The 23485-nt window shown below is 36.5% G+C and overlaps 1 protein-coding gene across 5 annotated transcripts in view; it reads right to left on the bottom strand.

Moving 5' to 3' along the window:
* Positions 1–23485, bottom strand: part of OPHN1 (oligophrenin 1) — a 526199-nt gene that overhangs the window by 162138 nt on the left and 340576 nt on the right. For all 5 annotated transcript variants that reach the window (XM_072817292.1, XM_072817295.1, XM_072817294.1 and 2 more), the window contains 4 exons: positions 9045–9155; positions 6860–6964; positions 4849–4978; positions 2224–2324 (listed from right to left, as the gene is read on the bottom strand). In XM_072817292.1, the coding sequence (XP_072673393.1) occupies positions 2224–2324; positions 4849–4978; positions 6860–6964; positions 9045–9155 (447 nt within the window). The remainder of the gene's footprint in view (positions 1–2223; positions 2325–4848; positions 4979–6859; positions 6965–9044; positions 9156–23485) is intronic.

Here is a 23485-nt window from a genome sequence, read left to right as displayed (position 1 = left end):
CTAATAATACTTGACAGGGCTTCTGGGAAAGTAGATGAGGCACATGGTGAAAAGTGTCTATCTCAGTGGCTGGCACACAGTAGACATTCAATAAATAGTGGATTTTATAGTGTTATTATAGTCTCACTTGTATTATTTACCTTTCAAAAACACAAACCAGTATTAGGAACTGAGAGAACTGACAAGAAGAACTGACAGACAATATTTCTCCCTCATTGGCACACTTAAACCCCTTTCAGGTCTATCCTTTTGCCTCTCCTACACTATAAAAACTCAACTCTGAATCTATCCTTCAATCTGCCAATCATCTTTCAATCATTTCCAACTTCATTTTAGAGAAATTCAAGTTATTACTCTACCTCCCCTTCTTTCTAAATAGAGAACCAAGTTCCTCTTTCCAATCCATGAGGAATCTCACATTAAAACCATTTAGGCTGACACTATTGCAATTTTAAAAAAGCCGCCACTCAATGAAAAGGAAAGAAGGAAAGAAAAGCTAAAAGGAGAGCTGGCAATTATCTTCTAAGAGGGTATGAAAGTGTTATCTACTGCTTCTGTCTTGAGCTTTGCAGTAGGTTCCTGAGCAGGAGACAAAGTGTCTAAAGAAGCTTACTCTAAAGTCTGGGATTTGGAAAGTAATGTGTAGAAAAAGAAAGGGAAGAAACTACAGGACAGTGCTTCTTATAAGCACTAGCCAGTCAGATACATGGGCTAAGTTCTGACAGACATGGAACAAATTCTGTGATACAGCACAAGACAAACTTATTGAAACGACACTGAAAGGTACTTTGGCAATTAACAGACTGGAAACTAAGGAGATTTTTGGAGTCAGGAATGAGTAACTGGTATATATAGAAGCATGGATGAGGGTTCTGGAAACCCCATTTGGTATACTTCATTAGAGATACATTCCATCTCCAATACACATTCACAGCAGAGTGACAAAATTTTTGGTTAGAAACAAAAAAAGAGGTAGTTTTCAATAGCCTGACACCAAATCTCCATCCTCTCTAATTTTCTGTGTACAAGCCACAAAGGGGGATCTTCCACAGAAAGCACCAGCAATGGAGATCAATTGGCCTAATATTTCTCCAAATTTCTGCCTGCCAAAATTGGGTCTTCTCATACCACCAAGGTTCAGTGTTAACTAATGAACCTTGTTGATTTTGATTTTTTTTAATTTATTTTTTTTTAATTTTTATTTATTTATGATAGTCACAGAGAGAGAGAGAGAGAGAGAGAGACAGAGAGAGGCAGAGACACAGGCAGAGGGAGAAGCAGGCTCCATGCACCGGGAGCCCGACATGGGATTTGATCCCGGGTCTCCAGGATCGCGCCCTGGACCAAAGGCAGGTGCCAAACCGCTGCGCCACCCAGGGATCCCGAATCTTGTTGATTTTGTAAACAATTTGTAAAGAATAAAAATCCTTAAAAATCATGCCTTAAGACCCAGTCTGAGTGACAGTTTAAGGGACACATCGAACTACTTTTAGAATATGAACAGTGTGACTACCAGCTTTTATCTTAATAAACCTGAGAGAGAGAGAGAGAGAGAGAGAGAATTTCCAAAGCCTCTACAAAGACAGGCAAAATGATTTGACAGAATAACATTTTTTGGCTGTGTGGTCATATATATAATATAGTATAGCACAGTATCAGATTAGGTTCGTCTAGGTAAGTAACTATCTTCTCAGTGTGTTTAACTCATCTTGACATTTTAGGCAATAGGGGAAGCTTTGGAGGACAGAAGAGGCAGCATTACCTGCTTAAATATATTTGAACATTACATAGAATATGGGGTACAGGTTATTCCAACTTTAGGATACAGACATATTTCTCTAAAAAAGGAAATTGGGAGAATAATATTTTAAACACTTGCTATTTAAAGGAATCCTACAGTAGAGACTTCTTAAAAGCAAGTAATACTATCCTCCTGCAACTCATCTATATTCTTGCAAATTTTCTTGTACAACGTGACAGGCACTTATAATAATTTAATAAAGGATCTGAAAAAGTATAGCCACTTTCAGAAGGCTTGACATAACATATTTCACTCAACTGAGTAGTATCTGGCCCAATGCAAACTTAGGTCAAGAACATACAGAGTCATGGCTTCACTTGACAGTGATGGACTTGATTCTTTGATGCTAAGTCAAGATATACTCTTCTCTGAGATGCATTCACAGATGAGTTTCAAAAAATATGGCACACAAAAGAACTGACCTGTTTAGCACCTGGCTTCTGCTCCATAGGCGTCATGGTAAGCGTTTTGGTCTCTTTCTCATACTGGCAGTAATATTTCACCCAGGATATCCCCAAAGCCCCTACAAAAATAGGCAAAAGTGAGCTGACAGAGTATATATATTTTTTGGCTGTATGGTCAATACACTGCCAAGATGGAAGTGGTGTACAGTCTGATCTTCATAGCCACAGGTCTTCAGATCTAGCCTTAACCTTCCCCTGAACTCCAACTCTGCAGTGTTATTGACCCACAGCACATAGAGAGATCCTAATCCTCATCAAATGCTTTCCACATCTGCTCTAGCTTGCTCCAAATAACTCTTCTTGCCATGTCTCCTCTAAAAGCTTCTACTGCTCATCCTATTGTATGAGTTGGAAACATTTGTCTGTAATCTTCTCCTTATTCCCTGTAACCTGTCCCATTTGATTGCTGTTGGGTTCTGCCATCTATTCCTCACATGTCTCTCCTTCAGCTGTTTCCTCCTTCCCATTCCATTTAGAACTGAATTAGTTCAGGACCCTATTACTGAATTGCTTGCAATGTTTAATGAGATATTTCAAGCAAAATAAAAATTCACCATCTTTCTAATGAATTATTACAGTGACCTTCTCTCTGATTTCCCCCATCTCTGATCACTCCTTTCTAGTCCATTCTCTGCTAAAGGAATATTTTCTAAATACATATCTCTATTTATATCACTTTTCCTATAAATCATGCATGGCTTTCCCACTGTCTTTAAACTTAGGTTGAACCACAAAATCCTTTATAATGTGATCATATTTACCTTTCCTACTTTGTCTTTTGCCATCCTCTATGGTTCTCATTGAACTATTTTCAGTTACCAAATAAGTGGCCATATGGTTTAAGTAGAAAAGTAGAAATTTAGTATATATTTAAAAGTGAATGGGTCACTATTAATAATTACACCAGGATAGCAGGTGTAAACCAGGGCTATTCTTGGCAAACTAAGACCCTGAAAATGAACAATATCCTCACACACCTTTGTGCCTAAGTAACATGAAATGGTATATACCTGAATTTCTCTTCACCCCCGTTTTACCTATCAAACTTCCACTCATAATTCAAGTTCTAATTCAAACACTGCTTCCTCAGTGAAGCCCTTAGGTATATGCCCCAAATGCAGTGCTGAACACATTTCCTTATAATTCTTGATATATGTGTCTATCTTCCTCATCATACTGTGAACTTCTTGAAGGCAAAAATTATTGGTTCATTTTTTCAAATCCCCAATGCACTGCATATTATCGGGCAAAAAGGATGCTCGGGAAACATTCAACTGAATAGCAGTATCATAGCCATTTGACAAATTAGAAAACTGGGGCACAGAAGGACCACATAGTTATTTGATGTTAGAGCCAAGATTATAAAATCATTATTCCCACATCTTTTAAAATACAGCAGTAGTTCTCAACTAAGGGAAATTTTGCCTCCCAAGAGATACTTGGCAATGTCTGGAGACATTTTAGGTCGTCACATCCAGGGAGTGCTATTTGAATAAAGTGAGGGCAGACCATAGATGCTGCTAAAACACCCTATAATGTATATAATCCCCCAAAATACAAAGAATTACCCAAGCCAAAATGTCAATAGCACTGAAATTGAGAAATCCTGTAGTGCAAAGTGGAAGAGATAAATCTGAAAAGTGGAAGAACACATCTTTGAAAACCATCAAAAGTTAATTTCTCTAAGAGAAGAAAAGCATGATAATATCACTACTTAAATGCCATGCTTTGTGAATTGCAGTAGTTTTTGTCACAAGTAACATTTGAGTCGCCTCTTTTGCCTCTTCTTCCCAGGTATAATAATAATTCTGGGCAGGGCTGAAATCACAGGCTTTGGGAACATTGAGTCATAGTTCATAAGGAATATTAAAGAGCACATACAGGTTTTCATAATGTAATTTAGGAGGTAGGAAGGCTTGAATCCTCTGCAATATTCAATGAATGTTCCTTGAAGAGCAATGAACAACTGTTTTGCCCACTGAAATCAGTGGTTGTTGTTTAGTGCTTTAGGAGCAACCCTGAGTTCCTAAGGCAGTGGAAGGTATAGGGTATACTGATAGGATATTAGGTTTTGGCATTTCATAGAACTGAATTTACTCTTAGGCTTGCTATTTGATAATTGGGTGACTTTCAACTAGTGATCTCTAAGCCTCAGTGGTCTCAAGTAAAATGGATATGGTAAGTGGTTTTAAAGATTAAATGAAATAGTATATTTAAAGCATTTAGCGCCATGCCTGGCACATAGTAGGTGTGATAAATATTGTTTTTCTGCCTTCTTTCCCCTACTTCCTTTTCCCCCAGTCAGAGTCATCAGAAGGATTAAAGAGTTAACAATCCCTATTTTAAATCACAGAGAAAAATCTTAGATCTTATCATCCCAGAGACTTTGTAAGACAAATCCTTAACCTCCCCCTTTAATTTATCCTCCCCCCCTTTTATTCACTATTCCCAGACAGTTTTCCAAAGAGGTGTGAATTGTCAGGGGTCTGTGAACAATATGAGTGCCTGGAGTTTGGAGAGGGCAAGTGGCAGTAGGTGCTAGCCTACTGAAACCCAGTGGGTTATCCTTGTATTCCCACACACATTTCTCCTGTGTATAGAGATAGCCTTCGATCGTAGGCTGTCCTGGAAGTTTGCATGTCTGGGGAGCTTCTTTCATCCTTTTCTTAAGTTCTTCCATCTCTTCCCGGGTACTGGAGAAATGATTTCTTGTCTGTCAAGACATTATCATCATAATTATTATCATTATCACCATCATTATTAAAAGGCATTTATTGGGCAGCCCGGATGGCTCAGTGGTTTAGTGCTGCCTTCAGCCCAGGGCCTGATCCTAGAGACCCGGGATCGAGTCCCACATCAGGCTCCCTACATGGAGCCTGCTTCCCTCTGTCTGTGTCTCTGCCTCTCTCTCTCTCTGTGTGTCTTATGAATAAATAAATAAAATCTTTTTTTAAAGGCATTTATTGGTCTTAGATCCAGTGCAGAGTTTTCTTGGTTTGCATAAAATGCTACAACATAGCAAAAAAAAATGTTGAATGGCATAATGACTAGAAAACAATTTTATGGAGTTTACCAGTACTAAAGACTAAAAGAGAAACAAATATAAATACCAATATAAACATAAAAACACGTCTGGGAGACTTTTTTTTTCTAATGGGAATTACATAAGCCAATAAATAAGGGTTGTTAGAATTCTGAGCACCAGCCTGACCTCTGCTTTACAAGATGGGAAACTATAAAGAAAGTTTCCAAAGATAATATTATCATGGCAACTTCTGAGCTCTGCCTCAAGTAAAGTTACTGCCTACTTGACTCTGAATCAAATTCTGGCTATTAGGATAAAATACATGACAAGGTGCTTTAAAACTACACAACTAAAACACAGTAGCAAAACACTGTTTGAAATGTGGGTATGAAAATCACTAGAGATAGGTCTTTAGTGTCCAACATCAAGATTGTTACGACAGTGATCTGAACTGGCATATCTTGTTGGCATATCTTGATTATCTTGTGAATGAATTCATCATATATTTAGATAAAAAGGGTTGTTATTAAACTCATACTTTTCAAGTTCTATGTGGAGGAAGATTCAAATGATCAACCTGGTTATAGGTATATTGTATAAATCCACAGAAGTCAGGGGCTTTTCACATTCTGGTGAAGGTGAGTACCCAAAAAGAAAGAAACAAAACAATTAGAAGTCAGGATCCTCCTAAACAACCAAGTGAAGTTTATTTCTACTACCAACTTTATTACAAAACTTTTTTATATGAAAATACTCTACAAATTTTATGCAATGTAACAACTAGTCCAAAGTCACTATCTCAGTGATACCTTCTCTAACTGTGGCAGGCAGTCAGATGTTCCACTTTCTGTGTTTTAAAAATTTTGATCTTAACACTATTGAAGCACTTATCACAAAGAATTATGATGTGCTCCAGTGTTTATGTCTCATTCCTGCAAGAGATTTCATCCTCCCTGAGGATGGAAAAACTACATCACTATGGTATGTTCACACCTGGCACAGAGTATGTATTATGTCCATACACATTCATTAAATGTAGGTTAAATAAACAAATGAGAAAAATCTATATATGTTACAAAGATGGAAAGGCTGTGCCTATGGCCATCTAAAAGAACCAGCATAGGAAATAAGGTGAATAAAAAAACTTTTATATATCATTTATTTGACCCTGGTAATTAGTGAGAAAAGAAAGAGAGAACAAAATGGGCATTCATGGTCATAAAACTCACAAGTGCCTTGACTGACCAACACAGAAGTAAAGCATAGGACCTGTGCTTAAACAAGCCCATATTTGGGTCTTAACCTGAGAGGAATGCAGTAAATTAGCAACTGAATATTTATTGGATAGATAGAGGTGTCAGTGGATGGAAGGGTAGGTTTTAACAATAAGCCTCAAAGAGTAAGAGTTGAAACTGGAAGACAAGCACACTCAGATATTTATGATCCACACCAGTATGTCCTGACAAACTGGCTAGAATGAAATAACCTGGGATTTCAAGATCAAGGTCACTGGGGCTGAAATCCAATTGGAATGCAGGGACAGGTGAAGAAACACATATGCAAACTCACATTCTGCAGACTGAGCTGGAGCTGCTGTTTGTATGGGAGGAAATCCTGTGTGAGCTCCACAGTCAAACTGTTGGAAATGAAGAGGCTATGAAGAAAGGCCAACACCTATGGAAAATGTGTAAAAATAATTTTATCACCAACACTTTCTCATCATCAAATAAAGGAAAAAGAAACAGAGAAAAGAAACTCCACATATACAGTATAGTGTTAAAAGTAATCATGAAACCACAAACAGGTTTACACATAGCTATTCACTTATTAGGTTGAACATTTACATTGGACTTAGTTTCAGAAAATAAGAACTACTAACAAATTTATTCATTCAGAGCCTTTTCAGATAGCATATAAAGTCATTTATAGGGACACCTGGGTGGCTCAGCAGTTCAGCGCCTGCCTTCGGCCCAGTGTGTGATCCTGGAGACCTGGGATCGAGTCCCACATCAGACTCCCTGCATGAAGCCTGCTTCTCCCTCTGCTTTTGTCTCTTCCTCTCTCTGTGTCTCTCATGAATAAATAAAATCTTTAAAAAAATCATTTGGGGCAGCACAGGTGGCCCAGCGGTTTAGCATCGCCTTCGGCCCGGGGTGTGATCCTGAGGACCCAGGATCGAGTCCCAAGTCAGGCTCCATGCATGGAGCCTGCTTCTCCCTCTGCCTGTGTCTCTGCCTCTCTCTCTCTCTCTCTCTCTCTCTCTGTCTGTTATGAATAAATTTTTAAAAATCTTTAAAAAATCATTTATAGTTTGGACCATGTGGGACTAGACTGTGTATTTTCTCTCTATATCCCCAGAATTGGCATAGAGTAGGCACTCACTATTTGTTAAATAAATAGATAAATAAGTAAATCAATGAATAAAGAATCCGTACCTTAATGAAGACTGTCATAATGCTAAAAGATTCAAGGAGTGTGAACCCATTTTCAAATTAGAAATTTTGGGGGAGGATTTTAGAATAAGACATACAAATATCAATAAAACATTTTTTAATGGCCTAAGTGTTCAACCTCATTAATAATTAAATACACACAAATAAAAACAGTGAAAATATGATTTCATCTATGATACGCAAACCTTGAAATAATAATGCTCCTTTCTGGCAATAGTGATACTTCAGAGTTCTTCCTTGACCACTCCATCTAAAGAACCCACCCATTCTTGTGGTTTTTGATTTTATCATAAATTACAATTAGTTTTATTTATGTGTATCTTTCTTTTCCTTCTGTCTACTCAATAAGAGGGTAGTCTTCATAAAGACAGAAACAGCTTGTCTTGCTCACAGTAGTATACCTGGAGTTTAGCACAGTGCCTGACATATAACAGAAGCTCAATTAATTTTTTTTGTATACATGAATAAACACTTGGTTGCACACACATACATATACAGATATATATAAATGTGAGGACAGATACACATGTACAAAGACATACATGCTCATGTGCAAAATATATACATGTGTATACCAACCTGCACACATGCATACATACATCCAAATCTACAAGTACAAAGATACACATAAATAGAGAAAGAAACATAATAGATACACAGAAAATTTGGAAAGAAAATGCCAAAATATTACGTGATTATATCTGTATGGGGAATTTGTTATTTTTGTTTTGTTCTTTCTATAATTTTTTTCTAGCTTTGATGTAGTAAGAGTCAAAATTCAACATAGTTATAAAATCAAAGCACATCCCTTTTATAGTCAAGGAGATGTTATAAAAAAAGAAGATAGAAGTAAAAATAATACAATAGAAAGTCACTGAGTGCAAAGGACATGAGTTCTACCACATTGACTGGCACATGATGGGCACCTTAGAAGCTTTTTGAACACGTGATAGCAAGGAAGGGAGGAGAACAAGGTAAAAGGAAGGGTGACAGAGAAATCAAAGGAGGGAGAAAAGGAGAAAAGAAGCAAAGAAAGAGAAAGAAAAATCATAGCTGGGGAGTGGGGAGAAAATGGGAAAGGAAAGAAAGGGGAGGGGGAGGAGAGATAAGGTAAGGAAGAGAGAAAACATTAGTAAGAGACCAAGAGCAACACAAGCTAGTGTGTCTATTTTCTTGTCATTCATTATTAAGCATAAAGTATCTTTCACAATCTGAGATTTCAATTTTATGATCAAAGTTCTCCATATTTATCTGGGATTTGGTAAATATTTTTAGACTATTCATCAATAGATAGAACTTACTGGCTCCACAATGTTGAACTTCTTGGACTCCTGAACTTCCTGAATTTGATAAACATAATCAAGAGAGGACTCAAAGAAATTGTGCCTTTCCTTGTCCACCTGGAGGTCTGCCTGTAGAAGAAGGGTAGCAAATGTCACATAACAGCATAATCATTTATGCAAGTCACTGCTTATGGACTCAACAAAATGCTAGAGCTAGGGAATAATTTAGCCATCAAGTTATGATCTTATTCCTTTATTTTACAGACAGGGAACTATAAGCCAAGAAAAAAAGTGATGAATGTGAAACTTCTGGTTTCTGGTCCAACAGTTAAAAGCTTGATAGCTATCTTACCTATCCTCACAAGAAAAATGATGAACAAGGTGAAAATTAACAACTCCCCTAAGAAACAACAGATAATTGAAATCAGAGGGAAAACAGTTGCCTCAAATACTGGACAGACAGTTGAAAATGGAGAATCAGAGCTTTCCAGAGCAAAAGCCCAAAAGCAGAAAACTGTTACTGCAGCCAGTATCAAACTATCAGTTATTTAAGAATAACTCTCAGGGGAAAAAAAAAGAATAACTCTCAGGGGAAAAAAAAAAGAATAACTCTCAGGGCACCTGTGTGGATCAGTTAATTAAGCGTCTGTCTCACTCTTGCTTTTGGCTCAGGTCATGATCTCAGGGTTTTGAGATTGAGCCTGGAGTCAGGCTTCACAACTCAGCAGGGGTCTGCTTGAGATTCTCTCTCTCCCTCTGCCTTTCCCCAACCCTGCACTCACTCTCTCTTTCTTTGTCCCAAATAAATAAATAAATCTAAAAAAAAAAAAAAAAGAATACCTCCTACAGAAATCCAAAGACAATAGGGTGTAATAGAAACAAAAATACCCGAGGAAATTTTGGCCTCTGAGAACAATGGCTAGAATAAATCAAGCATAGTCTAACAGCAAACTAAGCACAGTCTAACTCTGAGTTATATAAACATAAAACCTCAAATAAGGCATACTTATCTCAGTTCCTTTTACCTGGAACATCATGCATGGCTTTCAACAAAATATTACAAGGAATTCAAAAGGGCAACAAGACCAACAACAAAAACCAGTTTAAAGATAAACAACAAACATCAAAACCAAACTCAGATAAGGCAGAGATAGTAGATGGTGGAATTATTACAGCAGAAATTATAGGAAGGGTTAAGCATCTGCCTTTGGCTCAGGTCATGATCCCAGGGTCCTGGGATTGAGCCCTGCATTGGGCTCTCTGCTTAGTGGGGAGACTGCTTCTCCTTCTTCTTATGCCCGCTGTTCCCTCTGCTTGTTTGTTCTCTCTCTCTCTCTCTCAAATAAATAAATAAAATATTTTTAAAATACAAAAATATCTACATATGGGCATATCATATTCAAGAAATGAAATGTTGTAAGAAGTTCTTCAAGCAGAAGGAAAACTATGTGTATATAAGTGAGAAATACATATCAACATAAAGAAATGAGCACTAGGGAAGGAATAAATGAAGGCAAATAAAATCACGTTTTTCTTATTTTTAACTAACCTTGCATATAAGAGTTTGCCCAAAATAATTGTAACAATGTATTTGGTGATTATAGATTATTAAAAAGTAAAATGAATAACATTGATTTTATATGGGACTGAAGGGAGAAATTGAAAGTATTTTATTATAAGGTTCCTGTGCCACACGTGAAGCAGCATTATGTTATTTGAAAGTCCACATGGATTAATTGTAAATGGATATAGAAAAAAAGAATAATCACTAAAGAAAGTTTTTTAAAAAGTATAATTCATATGTGAGGAGAGGACAGAAAATGGAGTCATATAAAATTTTAAGTAAAAGAAAGAGAAGGCAGAAAAAATATTTAAGCGGACAAAAAAATAAAGGGCAGCAAACAACAAACAGGTAGGTGTTTGTCTAACCATATCAATCATTTTAAAGGTTAATTGTCTAAATACGTCAATTAAAAGTCAGAAATTGTCAGAGTACATAAAAAATAATAGTCAACTACATGTCATGCATAAGACACCACTCTAAATATAAAAGATATAGATAGTCTAAAAGGAAAGGTATGGAGAAAGATATTTCATGCTGACAGGAATCAAAAGAAAGCTGGATGAGCTATATTAATTTCAGAAAAATGAGATTTCAACGCAACAAAACCTGTCAGGGGAAAAGAGAAGCATAACATAATAATAAATGGTTCAATTATCTAAGAATATGTTACCCTTATTACATATAATAGGACATCAAAACATGTGAGGCCAAAACCTGACAGAACTGCAAGGAGAAACAGAAGAATCCACAATTAGAATTGGGAATTTTAGGAATGCCTGGGTGGCTCAGCGGTTGAGCATCTGCCTTTGGCTGAGGGAGTGATGATCCTAGATTCCCGGGATCGAGTCCCATATCAGGCTCCTTGCATGGAGCCTGCTTCTCCTCCCTCTGCCTGTGTCTCTGCCTCTCTTTCTGTGTCCCTCATGAATAAATAAATAAAATATTTCTTAAAAAGAATTGGAAATTTCAACATTTCTCCATCAGTAATTGAGGCAGAAAATCAGTAAAGACATAACTGAATTGAATAGCACCATCAAACTGGATCCAATTAACATCTGTAGAACACCTCATCCAACAATAGCAGAATACACCTTATTTTCAAGTTCACATAGAACAAGCACCATGATCAACAACATTCTGGGACACACAATACACCTGAACAAATTTAGAAGAATAGTAATTATACAAAGTATGCTCTCAGACCATGATTAAATTACACTAGAAATCAATAACAAAAAATTGCTAGGACCAGCCAAAATACTTAAAGATCAAGCAGCACATTTCTAACTGACACATAGGTCAAAGAATTCTTAAGAGAAATTAGAAAGTATTTTGAACTAAACAACAAAGAAAATGTAATGTAGTATTTGTGAATTCAGTGAAGGCAATGGTTACAGAAATGTTTATAGCATGAAAGGCATATATTAGAAATCTAAAATCAATAATTTAAGATTTCACCTTAGAAATTTAGATAAAGAAAGCAAATTACAACCAGAATAAGCAGAAGAAAAGAAGTAATAACACTTTTAAGGAAACCAATAAAATTAACAGGAAATCAATAGAGAAAATCAACAAAATAAAAACTGGTTAATTGGGGATCCCTGGGTGGCTCAGTGGTTTAGCGCCTGCCTTTGGCCCGGGGCGCGATCCTGTAGTCCCGGGATCGAGTCCCATGTCGGGATCCCGGCATGGAGCCTGCTTCTCCCTCCTCCTGTGTCTCTGCCTCTCTCTCTCTCTTTCTATGTCTATCATAAATAAATAAATAAATCTTTAAAAAAAAAACCTGGTTAATTGAAAACCAGTTCTTACCAAGAAAATTGGTAAGACTGTAGCCAGGTTAAGCAAGCAAGAAAGAAGACCTAAATTTAAACTGTCAGAAATGAAAGAGGAGTCATCACTACTGATCTCATGGATATCAAAAGGATAATAAAGATGTATTAATAACAATTTTATACTCTAAAATTTGATAACCAAAAAGAAATAAACCAATTCCTTGAAAGACACAATCTTCTAAAACTCACACAAGGTGAAATCACACAATCTGAATAGATATTTATTAAATGAATTAAATAAATAATTAAAAGCCTTCCAAAAAAGAAAGCACTAGTGAATTTTACAAGGTATTTTAAGGAAGAAATGATCCCAAATTTCTACACTATTCCATAAAATAGAAGCAGAGGGAATATTTCCTAACTCATTCTCTGAAGCCAGCATAACCCTGATACTAAAACAAGAAAAAAACATTACAATAAAGGAAAAGAAAAAATCAGTATCTCTCATCAACATAGATGCAAAAATTCTAAACAAAATATTAGCAAGTCAAATCCAGCAAGGTATAAAAAATTATATATAAAAAATACACATGACTACATGGGATTTATTCCATGTATGAAAGTCTGGTGTAACATTCAAAAATAAACTGATGTAAATCATCATGTCAACAACCTCAAGGATATAAATCATATGATCATACCAACAGACATAGAAAAAATATTTGAGAAAATCCAATATCCATCCATTTATGAGAAAAATGTTCAACAAACTAAAATTATATGAGAACGTCCTCAATTTGATAAAGAACATCTGCAGAAGTCCTACAGATAACATCATATTTTATGGTAAGAAACTAGATGCTTTGTCTCTAAGATCAGTACCAATTCCTACTTCAAATCATAGTGGAATTCCAAGCTAATGCAATAAGATAAGAAAAAGAGATAAAAAGTATATATATGTATGTGTGTATATAGGTGGTATATATATATATATATATATATATATATATATATATATATATATATATATATGAAGTAGTAAAACTAACATTCTTCATACATGACCCAACTGTGTGTGTAGAGAATCTCAAGAATCAACAAAAATCTGTTGGAACTAATAACTATGTAGCACAAGTGCAGGATAAAAAGGTGATATAAAAAAAAGTCAATTGTTTTCTTACATCCTAACAGTGGATAACTGGAATTTGAAATTTTTAAAAAAAGCTATTTGCATTAGAAGAAAATTTGAATACTTTGGCATATGAAATATGCATAAGTTCTATATGAAGAAAACTATAAAACTAATAAAGGAAATCAAAGATTTACATTAACGGAAAGATATTATTTATATGCGTAGAAATAAATATTATAAAAAGATGTCATTTCTTCACAACTTGATCTATAGATTCAATGCAATACAATTCAAAATCAATGCAAGCTATTTTCTGGATATCAACAAAGTGATGCTGAGGTTTATACAAAGAGGAAAAAAAATCTAGAAATGCCCAACACAATATTGGTAAAGAAGAATAAATTGAGGTATTGACACTATCTACCTTCAAAATTCCTATAAAGCTACCACAATCAAAACAATGTGCTACATGAGAGACTCCTAACTCTGGGAAACAAACAAAGGGTAGTGGAAGGGGAGGTGGGCAGGGGTATAGGATAACTGGGTGACGGGCACTGAGGAGGGCACTTGATGGGATGAGCACTGGGTATTATACTATATGTAGGCAAATCAAACTTCAATTAAAAAAATGTGCTACTGGTGACAGAATACACAAATAGAGCAATGAAACTGAATAGAATGCCTGAAAGGTATATTTATACATAAATATAGTCAATCAATCTCTGACAAAGGAGCATAGGCAATACAATAAAACAAAGATAGTCTTTTCAACAAGTGGTGCTGGAAAAACTGCACATCATCATGCAAAAATAAATGTATCTAGACAAACCTTACACTTTTTGCAAGAATTAACCCCAAATAAAGCATAGACCTAAATGTAGAAAGCAAAACTCTAAAACTCTCAGAAGTTTACTGAGGAAAAGAATTAAGTTACCATGGATTTGGTGACTTTTTTAAAATTATTTTTTATTTAAAAAATTTTAAAATCTAAGTATTAGTCAAAATACAGTGCAATACTGGTTTCTGGAGTAGAATTCAGTGATTCATCAATTACATACAACACCCAGTGCTTATAATAATAATAACAAGTGCCCTCCTTAATTACCATCACCCATCTAGATGATTTCTCACCCAAATTCCTCCATCAATACTGAATTTGTTCTCTATCGTTAAGAGTCTCTTATGGCTTGCTTCCCTCTCTCCTTTTCTCATATTCCCCTTTCCCATACGTTCATCTATTTTCTTTCTTAAATTCTACATATGAGTGAGATCATATGGTACTTGTCTTTCTCTGACCATTTCACTTAGCAGAATACACTCTACTTCCATCCACATAGTTGCAAAGTGAAATATTTCATTCTTTTGATGCCAGAGTAATATCTCATTGTGTAAATATACCTTTATCCATTCTTCAGTTGATGGACATTTGGGCTCTCTCCATAGTTTGGCTATTGTTGATAATGCTGCTAATAACTTCAGGTGCATGTACTCTTTCAAATCTCCATTTTTGTATTGATTGTTATCTCTCCTCTTTCATTCATGATTCTATCTATTTGAGTCCCTTATCTTTTTGGCAAGTCTGACTAGGGGTTTATCAATTTTATTAATTCTTTTGAAGAATGGTATCTTAGTTTCGTTAATCCATTCTACTGCTTTTTTTTTCAGTATCATTTATTTCTGCTCTAATCTTTATCACTTCCCTTCTTCTGCTGGCTTTAGGCTTTATTTGCTGTTCTTTTTCCACCTCCTTTAGGTGTAAGGTTAGGTTGAGTATTTGAGTCTGTTCTTGCTTCTTGTTCTGTACTACAATATACTTCCCTCTTAGGACTGCTTTTGCTGCATTCCAGTGGTTTTGGGCGGTTGTGCTTTCATTTTCATTTGCTTCCTTGTATTCTTTTAATTCATCTTTAATTTCCTGGTTAACACATTCATTCTGCAGTATGATGCCCCTCAACCTCCATGTATTTGAGGACTTTCCAAATTCTTTTTTTGTTGTTGACTTCCAGTTTCACAGCATTGTAGTCTGAAAATATGCATGGTATGATCTCAATCTTTTTTTTACTTGTTGAGGGCTGATTTTTGACCCACTATGTGATCTATTCTGGAGAATGTTCCATGTGCACTCAAAAAGAATGTGTATTTTGCTGCTTTAGGATGTAATATTCTGAATATATTTGTTAAGGCCATCTGGTCCACTGTATCATTCAAAGTCATTGTTTCCTTATTGATTTTCTGCTTAGATGATCTGTTCATTGTTCTAAGTGAAGTGCTAAAATCCCCTACTATTATTGTATTACCAAGGGTGAGTTTCTTCATGTTTGTTATGAATTGTTTTATATATTCGGGTGCTCCCAACTTGGGGGCATAAATATTTGCAATTGTTAGATCTTCTTGATGGATAGATAGACCCTTAATTATGGTATAATGCCTTTCTTCATCTCTTGTTATAGTCTTTGTTTTAAAATCGAGTTTGTCTGATATAAGTATGTCTATTCTGGCTTTCTTTTGACATCCATTAGCATAACAGATGGTCCTCCATCTCCTCATGTTCAATCTGCAGGTATCTTTAGATCTAAAGTGAGTGTCTTGTAGGCAGCATATAGAGGATCTAGTTTTCTTAACCATTCTGATACTCTGTCTTTTGATTGTTGCATTCAGGATGATCATTAAGAGGTATGAACTTAGTGCCATTGTGTTATCTATAGACTTGATGTTTCTGATGATGTTTTCTGGTCCTTTCCATTCTTTGCTACTTTTGTTCTTTTTTTCCATCCAAAGAATTCCTCGTGGCATATTTTTCCCACTCAGAATATTGAATAGTGCCTTCCACTCCGTTCTGGCCTACGAAGTCTGTGGATAGATCCACTGTGAACCTAATCTGTCTTCTTTTGTAGGTTAAGGATCTTTGTTCCCTTATTGATTTTATGATTCTTTATCTATGTATTTTGTGAATTTGACTATGATATGTCTTGGCAATTACCAGCTTTTGTTGAATTTAGTGGGAGTTATCTGTGCTTCTTGGATATTGATTTATGTGTCTGTCTCCAGATTGGGGAAGTTTTCAGTTATAATTTGTTTGAATAACCTTCTGTCCCTTTATTTCTCTCTTCATCTTCTGAGAGTCCTATGATACAAATGTTATTATATTTCACTAATTTGCTGAATTCTCTAAATCTTCCTTCATGGTCCATTACTTTGCTTTTCCACTTCTTTTTTGCTTCTTTGTTTTGCACAATTTTATCTTCTATATCACTGATTCACTCCTCTGCCTGTCCATCCATGTTTTTATGGCCTCCACTTTTTAAAATTTCTTTTTATTTGAATTCAATTTGCCAACATATAGCATAATACCCAGTGCTCATCCTATCAAGTGCCCCCCTCAGTGCCCATCACCCAGTCATCCTAACTCCCCGCCCAGCTCCCTTTCCACCACCCCTTGTTCGTTTCCCAGAGTTAGGAGTCTCTCATTTTCTGTCTCCCTCTCTGATATTTCCCACTCATTTTCTCTCCTTTCCCCTTTATTCCCTTTCACTATTTTTTATATTCCCCAAATGAATGAGACCATATAATGTTTGTCCTTCTCCGATTGACTTATTTCACTCAGCATAATACCCTCCAGTTCCATCCACGTCGAAGCAAATGGTGGGTATTTGTCGTTTCTAATGGCTGAGTAATATTCCATTGTATACATGGACCACAGCTTCTTTATCCATTCATCTTTTGATGGACACCGAGGCTCCTTCCACAGTTTGGCTATTGTGGCCATTGCTGCTATAAACATCAGGGGGCAGGTGTCCCGGCGTTCCACTGCATCTGTATCTTTGGGGTAAATCCCCAGCAGTGCAATTGCTGGGTCGTAGGGCAGGTCTATTTTTAACTCTTTGAGGAACCTCCACACAGTTTTCCAGAGTGGCTGCACCAGTTCACATTCCCACCAACAGTGTAAGAGGGTTCCCTTTTCTCCGCATGCTCTCCAACATTTGTTGTTTCCTGCCTTGTTAATTTTCCCCATTCTCACTGGTGTGAGGTGGTATCTCATTGTGGTTTTGATTTGTATTTTCCTGATGGCAAGTGATGCGGTGCATTTTCTCATGCGCTTGTTGGCCATGTCTATGTCTTCTTCTGTGAGATTTCTGTTCATGTCTTTTGCCCATGTCATGATTGGATTGTTTGTTTCTTTGCTGTTGAGTTTCTTAAGTTCTTTAGAGATCTTGGATTCTAGCCCTTTATCTGATAGGTCATAGGTCATTTGCAAATATCTTCTCCCATTCTGTAGGTTGTCTTTGAGTTTTGTTGACTGTTTCTTTTGTGTGCAAAAGCTTCTTATCTTGATGAAGTCCCAATAATTCATTTTTGCTTTTGTTTCTCTTGCCTTCATGGGTGTATCTTGCAAGAAGTTACTGTTATGGCCTCCACTGTGTTTCTATCTCAGTTATAAGATTTTTAATTTTGGCCTGACTAGATTTTAGTTCTTTTATCTCTGTAGTAAGGGATTCTCTAGTGTCTTCTATGCTTTTTTCAAGCCCAGTTAGTATCATTAGAATCGTATTTCAAATTCTACTTTAGACATCTTATATTGGTATTGATTAAGTCTCTGGTCATGAGTTCTACCTTGTGTTCTTCCTTGGGGTGAATTCCTTTATCTTGTCATTTTGTCCAGGAAATAAAAGATGAGAAATAACAACAACAACAACAACAACAACAACAACAAAACAAACAACAAATAACAAATGACAAAACAAAAATGCAAAAAGGAACGAAAAATAAAAAAAAAACAAGAAAAATCAAAACATAAAACAAGAAAACCAAGAAAACATAGATCCTGGTGTGTTTTGGTCTGCTTGTTAAAAGAATCTAGATCCCAATTTTAAATAAATAAATAAATAAATAAATAAGAAGTAGACTATATGAAATGTATATGCATAATTATATATAAGTATATATAATCTAAATATATGTTTTAAAAATTAATAACTAAAAAATTTAAAATAGGAATTGGAAATATAAGAAAATAAATGAAAAAATAACAAAAATAAAAGAAATAAAGAATAAAAGTAAAAAGAAAGCCCAATTATATTTTCCCGAGAGCTAAAGCTTTGCAGCACTCTGTGATCAATAAACGTGGTGCTAGCTAGGTGTTTGTGCTGGTCTTCTGGGAGAGAGTGCTGCACTGATTTTCAGGCTGACTTGTTTCAGTGGAAATGCTTCTGTAGGACACAGGGGTGTGGCTCTGGCCTCCAGTAGATGGTGCTGTTTTGCCTCCTGAAGGCTTTCAACAATGATCAGTTGGATAAAAATGGCAGCGCCCTGCTCTCTAGCCTTGTAGTTGAAAGTTTGTGCCCCTTACCCATCAGTGAGCCTGCACAGAGGAACAGTGAATCTTCTATTTGTTTCCCCTGTTTCCATCTGAACCCTACATTCACCCTGCCCATGTCTGACCCCTGCCCATGCATCTCTGGTGCATGACTGAGTTTCAAAACTCCAAATTTCAGGGACACCCATGGTGTGGACCTACACTGTTCCTCCATGGGAGGGTCTAACTAATCACCTTTGCCAGTCCAGTGCAGGAAAGCAGTTTCAGAACCGTGCAGTGGTTCAGAGTTTATAGCCAAAATTTGGCACCAAAACTTGCTGCTCTCTGTCACTTTCCTAGCTCCTATGCCTGGGAACAATGCCGCACCTTTCTGCAGCACCAACCTGTTCTTCCTGCGACCTAAGAGATCCTCAGACCACCCTGTCAATCCTGGGATTCTGTTCCTCTTCACCACCTAAGCATCTTTAATCCAGGCCTGTCCTCCACAGTAGTCCATTTAAAAGTTCAGATATTGCACTCCACTGTTTTTAATACTTTGTGGTAGCCTCCCTAAGCAGACTCCCCCCACCCCCCACTGCTACATCCACAGCTATGTCTTCCCCAAGTGAACTTCCACACCTCCTACCTTCTAAAAGCTAGTTGATTTTGTACTTATAGACTTACAGTTTTTCTTCTCTCAGATCTCTGACAGACTTCTTGGGTGTTCAGAATAATTTGATAACTCTCTAGCTCTGTTTAAGGGATGAGACCAGCTCAGGGTCCTCTACTCCTTGTGCCATCTTAACTCCTCTGGTCATAACTTTAGATATAACATCAAAAGCATAATCCACAAAAGAAAAAACTGATAAATTGAATTTCATTGCAACTAAAAATTTCTGCTTCGTGAAAAACTCAGTTAAGAGAATGAAAAGCCATATACTGGAAGAAAATCTTTGCAAAACACTATCTGATAAAGGGCTGATATCTAAAATAGACAAATCAGCAGCACTATCAACCATAGCCAAATTGTGGAATGAACCCAAATATCCATTAAGTGATGAATGGATAAAGAAGTTGTGGTGTATATAATATATATATAATGGAAAATTACTCAGCCATAAAATAGAACGAAATCTTGCCATTTGCAATGACGTGAACAAAGCTAGAGTGAGATTCTTAACTATTGGGAACAAACTCAGGGTTGCTGGAGGGGAGAGGGATAGGGGGATTGAGTAGATGAGTGATGGGTATTAAGGAGAGCACTTGTGATGAGCACTGGATGTCATACATAAGTGATGAATCACTAAATTCTACCCTTGAAACCAATATTACAATATATGTTAACTAATTAGAATTTAAATAGAAACTTAAAAATTCAAGTTAAAATCTTATTTTTACTGCTAGAAAGTTGAAATAAATATCTCTTACCCCGGGTGTGTGTGTGTTGAAGAAGAGAAATAGTAAGATAATCTTTTTAAAAAATAAAAAATTGAGATGCACCTAGGTGGCTCAGTTGGTTAAGCATCTGCCTTCAGCTCAGGTCATGATCCCTGCATTGGGTTTCTGTCTCAGTGGGGAGTCTGCTTCTCCATCTTCCCCTGCCTCTCTACCCCTCCACCCCCATGCTTGGGTGCTCTCTCAGATAAATTTTAAAAATCTTAAAAAATAAAAATAGAAATAAAATAAGACAAACAGCTCTTAAAATGCTACAATACGAAAACAATCCAAGTATAAAGGGCAAAATATTTGAACAGACACCTCACCAAAAGTGACCTACACATGGCAAAAAAGCATATGAAAAGATGTTCAACATCGAATGTCATTAGGGAAACAAAAAAAAATTTTTGGTGGGCAGCAAAACAAAGTTTACTGAGCGATAGTATTGAGTGATAGTACAAAGCTCCCAAAGAGGGAGGGGACCCAAAAAGGTTACCAAGAAAATGAAAATTATAATAGCAATGAGATAACAGTGCAGACCTATTAGAATGGCTAAAATACAAAACACAGACAACAACAAATGCTGACAAAGAGAGCAATAAGAACTCTCATCCATTGATGATAGAAATAAAAAATGGTACAGTCACTTTGAAAGATAATTTGGTGGTTTCTTACAAAACTAAATTTACTCTTACCATGCAATCCAGCAATTGTGCTTTTTTGGTAATTGCCTAAATTATTTGAAAAGTTATGTACCCAAAAACCTGCTCTCAAATGTTTATAGCAGCATCATTAATAATTGACACATTTGTGGGGCACCTGGGTGGCTCAGTCAGTCAAATATCTGCCTTTGGCTCAGGTCATGATCCCAGGGTCCAGGGAGGAAGCCCCACATTGGGCTCTCTGTTCAGCAGGGAGCCTGCTTCTTCCTTGCCCTCTGCCCCTCCCCCACTCATGCTCTCTCTGGCATGCATTCTCTCTCTCAAAAACAAAATCTTAATAACTGACAAAGTTGGGAGGAAGCCAAGATATCCTTTAATATGTGAAAAGATAAATAAGCTATGGTAAAACACTAAAAATAAGTGAGCTACTAAGCCATGAAAAGACAAAGAACCTTAAATGTAAACAGCTAAATAAAAGAAGCTAATCTGAAAATGCTACATGCTGTATAATTTCTACAACAAAACATTCTAGAATAGGCAAAAATATGGATCAATAGTTGCTAAGGGTTTGCAGGGTATGGAACAATGGAAGGATAAACAGGTGGTGCCCACAGATTTTTCTGGCAGTGGCACTATTTTGCATGATAGTGTCATGCTGGATTCATGTCATTATACGTTTGTCAAAACCCACAGCCCATCGATTGTATAAATGTATCTCACTAATGCAAATATTGATAGTAAAGGAAACTGTATTTTGGGAATTAGGGATATATGGGAACTCTGTACTTACAATTCAATTTTCCTGTAAACCTAAAACTGCTCTAAAAATAAAGTCTCTTAAGATAAAAAAAAAAAAAGTGACCCAGGGCCCACCAGATTATTTTTAATTGAAAAAGTGCAAAAACTGCATACTTGCTCTTTAGGAAAGTCACCAGGAATATCAATATAAAACACCAAACTTCTAGGACATTCCAGAAGCTTTCATTGTAAAGTCCTCCCTCCAAAAGAATAAAGTTTGGACTGTGTCCAGGGTTCCAAATCCCCAGGTTTGGGGACTCGAGCGATACTCAAAGAACTCAGCATATAGTCATACTCATGGCTAATATTTACTTTAGTTAAAGAATATAAAGCAAAATCAGCAAAGGGAAAAGTACATGGGATAAATTCTAGAGGAAACAAAGTGAACGCCTCCAAGTATTCTTCCTTATTACTGTCACACAGGACACATTTAATTTCCTCCAGCAACAAGTTATAACAACACATGTGAAATTTTGTCTACCATGGAAGCTCTTTAGACTCAGTACCCTAGGTTTTTACTGGGGGCTGAACAGAGGCACCCACTGCTAAGCATATACCAAGATTCCCAGAAGAAAATAAGATGTTCAACATAAACCACATTGTTTGTACAGGCAGTCTAGACACAGTGAGTCACTCTTACCATTTAGGGAAAATTTTATATCTGTGTAAGAAACTGTTCACTAGCCAAGTTCCCAGATACCAGCCAAGAGCTAATCTTGTAGTCGGATTTTTCTAATCATAGTAGATTCAGGCCAATTATATTAACTTTTTCTGCTTAGGAACATGACCCAGAATAGATGCAAAAGGAAGAAAACAAACGTTTGTAGAAGGAAAATGTCAGAAGACCCCAGATTATTCCAGTTTATGGAAGAAAAGTAGTCTTCACCTTTTCAATACTAACTATTCAGCAGTGAGGCTCCTGACTCATCAACCTGAAGCATCTCACATGATGTAATGGATATTCACCGAAGCACATATCAGGAGATTAGCTTCAGCTTTGTTGCAATCTGTGTAACCTTGGACAAAATGATTTCTAAGAACTTCCCTAGATCATGTCAAAGACCTCATTCAATGAAGTATATCTTTTTATATTTGAACCTAAAATATCTCTATCTTTTACTGGATCTATTATGCAACACATGGATCTATCCATTAAAAAGTTTTATTTTTAAAGGTTTATATATTTTAGAGAGAGAGAGAGAGAGAGAGCTAGTGGTGGGGAGGGGCAGAAGGAGAGGAAGAGAGAATCTGAAACAGGCTTCTCACCGAGTGCAGTGTCTGATGTGGAGCTCAGTCCCACGACCCTAAGATCATGACCTGAGCTGAAATCAGGAGTTGGCTTCTTAACCAACTGAGCCATCCAGGCTCTCTGCCATTGAAAACAGTTTTAGTCAATTAATTTCTTTCCTTCCTAGACCTTCCTTCCTTTTCTTTCCTAGACCCTCTCCCCTAGATCATTGCAATAGTTTTCTATATTGCTTTTCTTGCTTCCACTCTCCCTCCGGTCTAATTCATCTTAAAACCTCAGACAGTTAAAGATTCCTAAAACAGAATTCCACTTATATTGCTTGTACTACCAAAATCTCTCAATCCTCCCAGGGCCAATAGAGTTCAATATAAACTCCTAAGCCTTTTACTCTATAATATGGCCTCAAGTTCCCTGATCCTATTTTGTCTTTCACTACTCTCCAATAGTAACGAAAACTGTGGTTAAACCATTGTCCAAATGTACACCATGTTTTCCATTCTTGGGACCATTTCCCTCCACATGAGAGGTCCGTTTCTCCATTTCTATCTGTCA

The sequence above is a fragment of the Canis lupus genome, chromosome X (genome assembly GCF_048164855.1).
Source record: "Canis lupus baileyi chromosome X, mCanLup2.hap1, whole genome shotgun sequence".
NCBI classification, from domain to species: Eukaryota; Metazoa; Chordata; class Mammalia; order Carnivora; family Canidae; genus Canis; species Canis lupus.
This window is presented reverse-complemented; position numbering and strand designations above follow the sequence as displayed.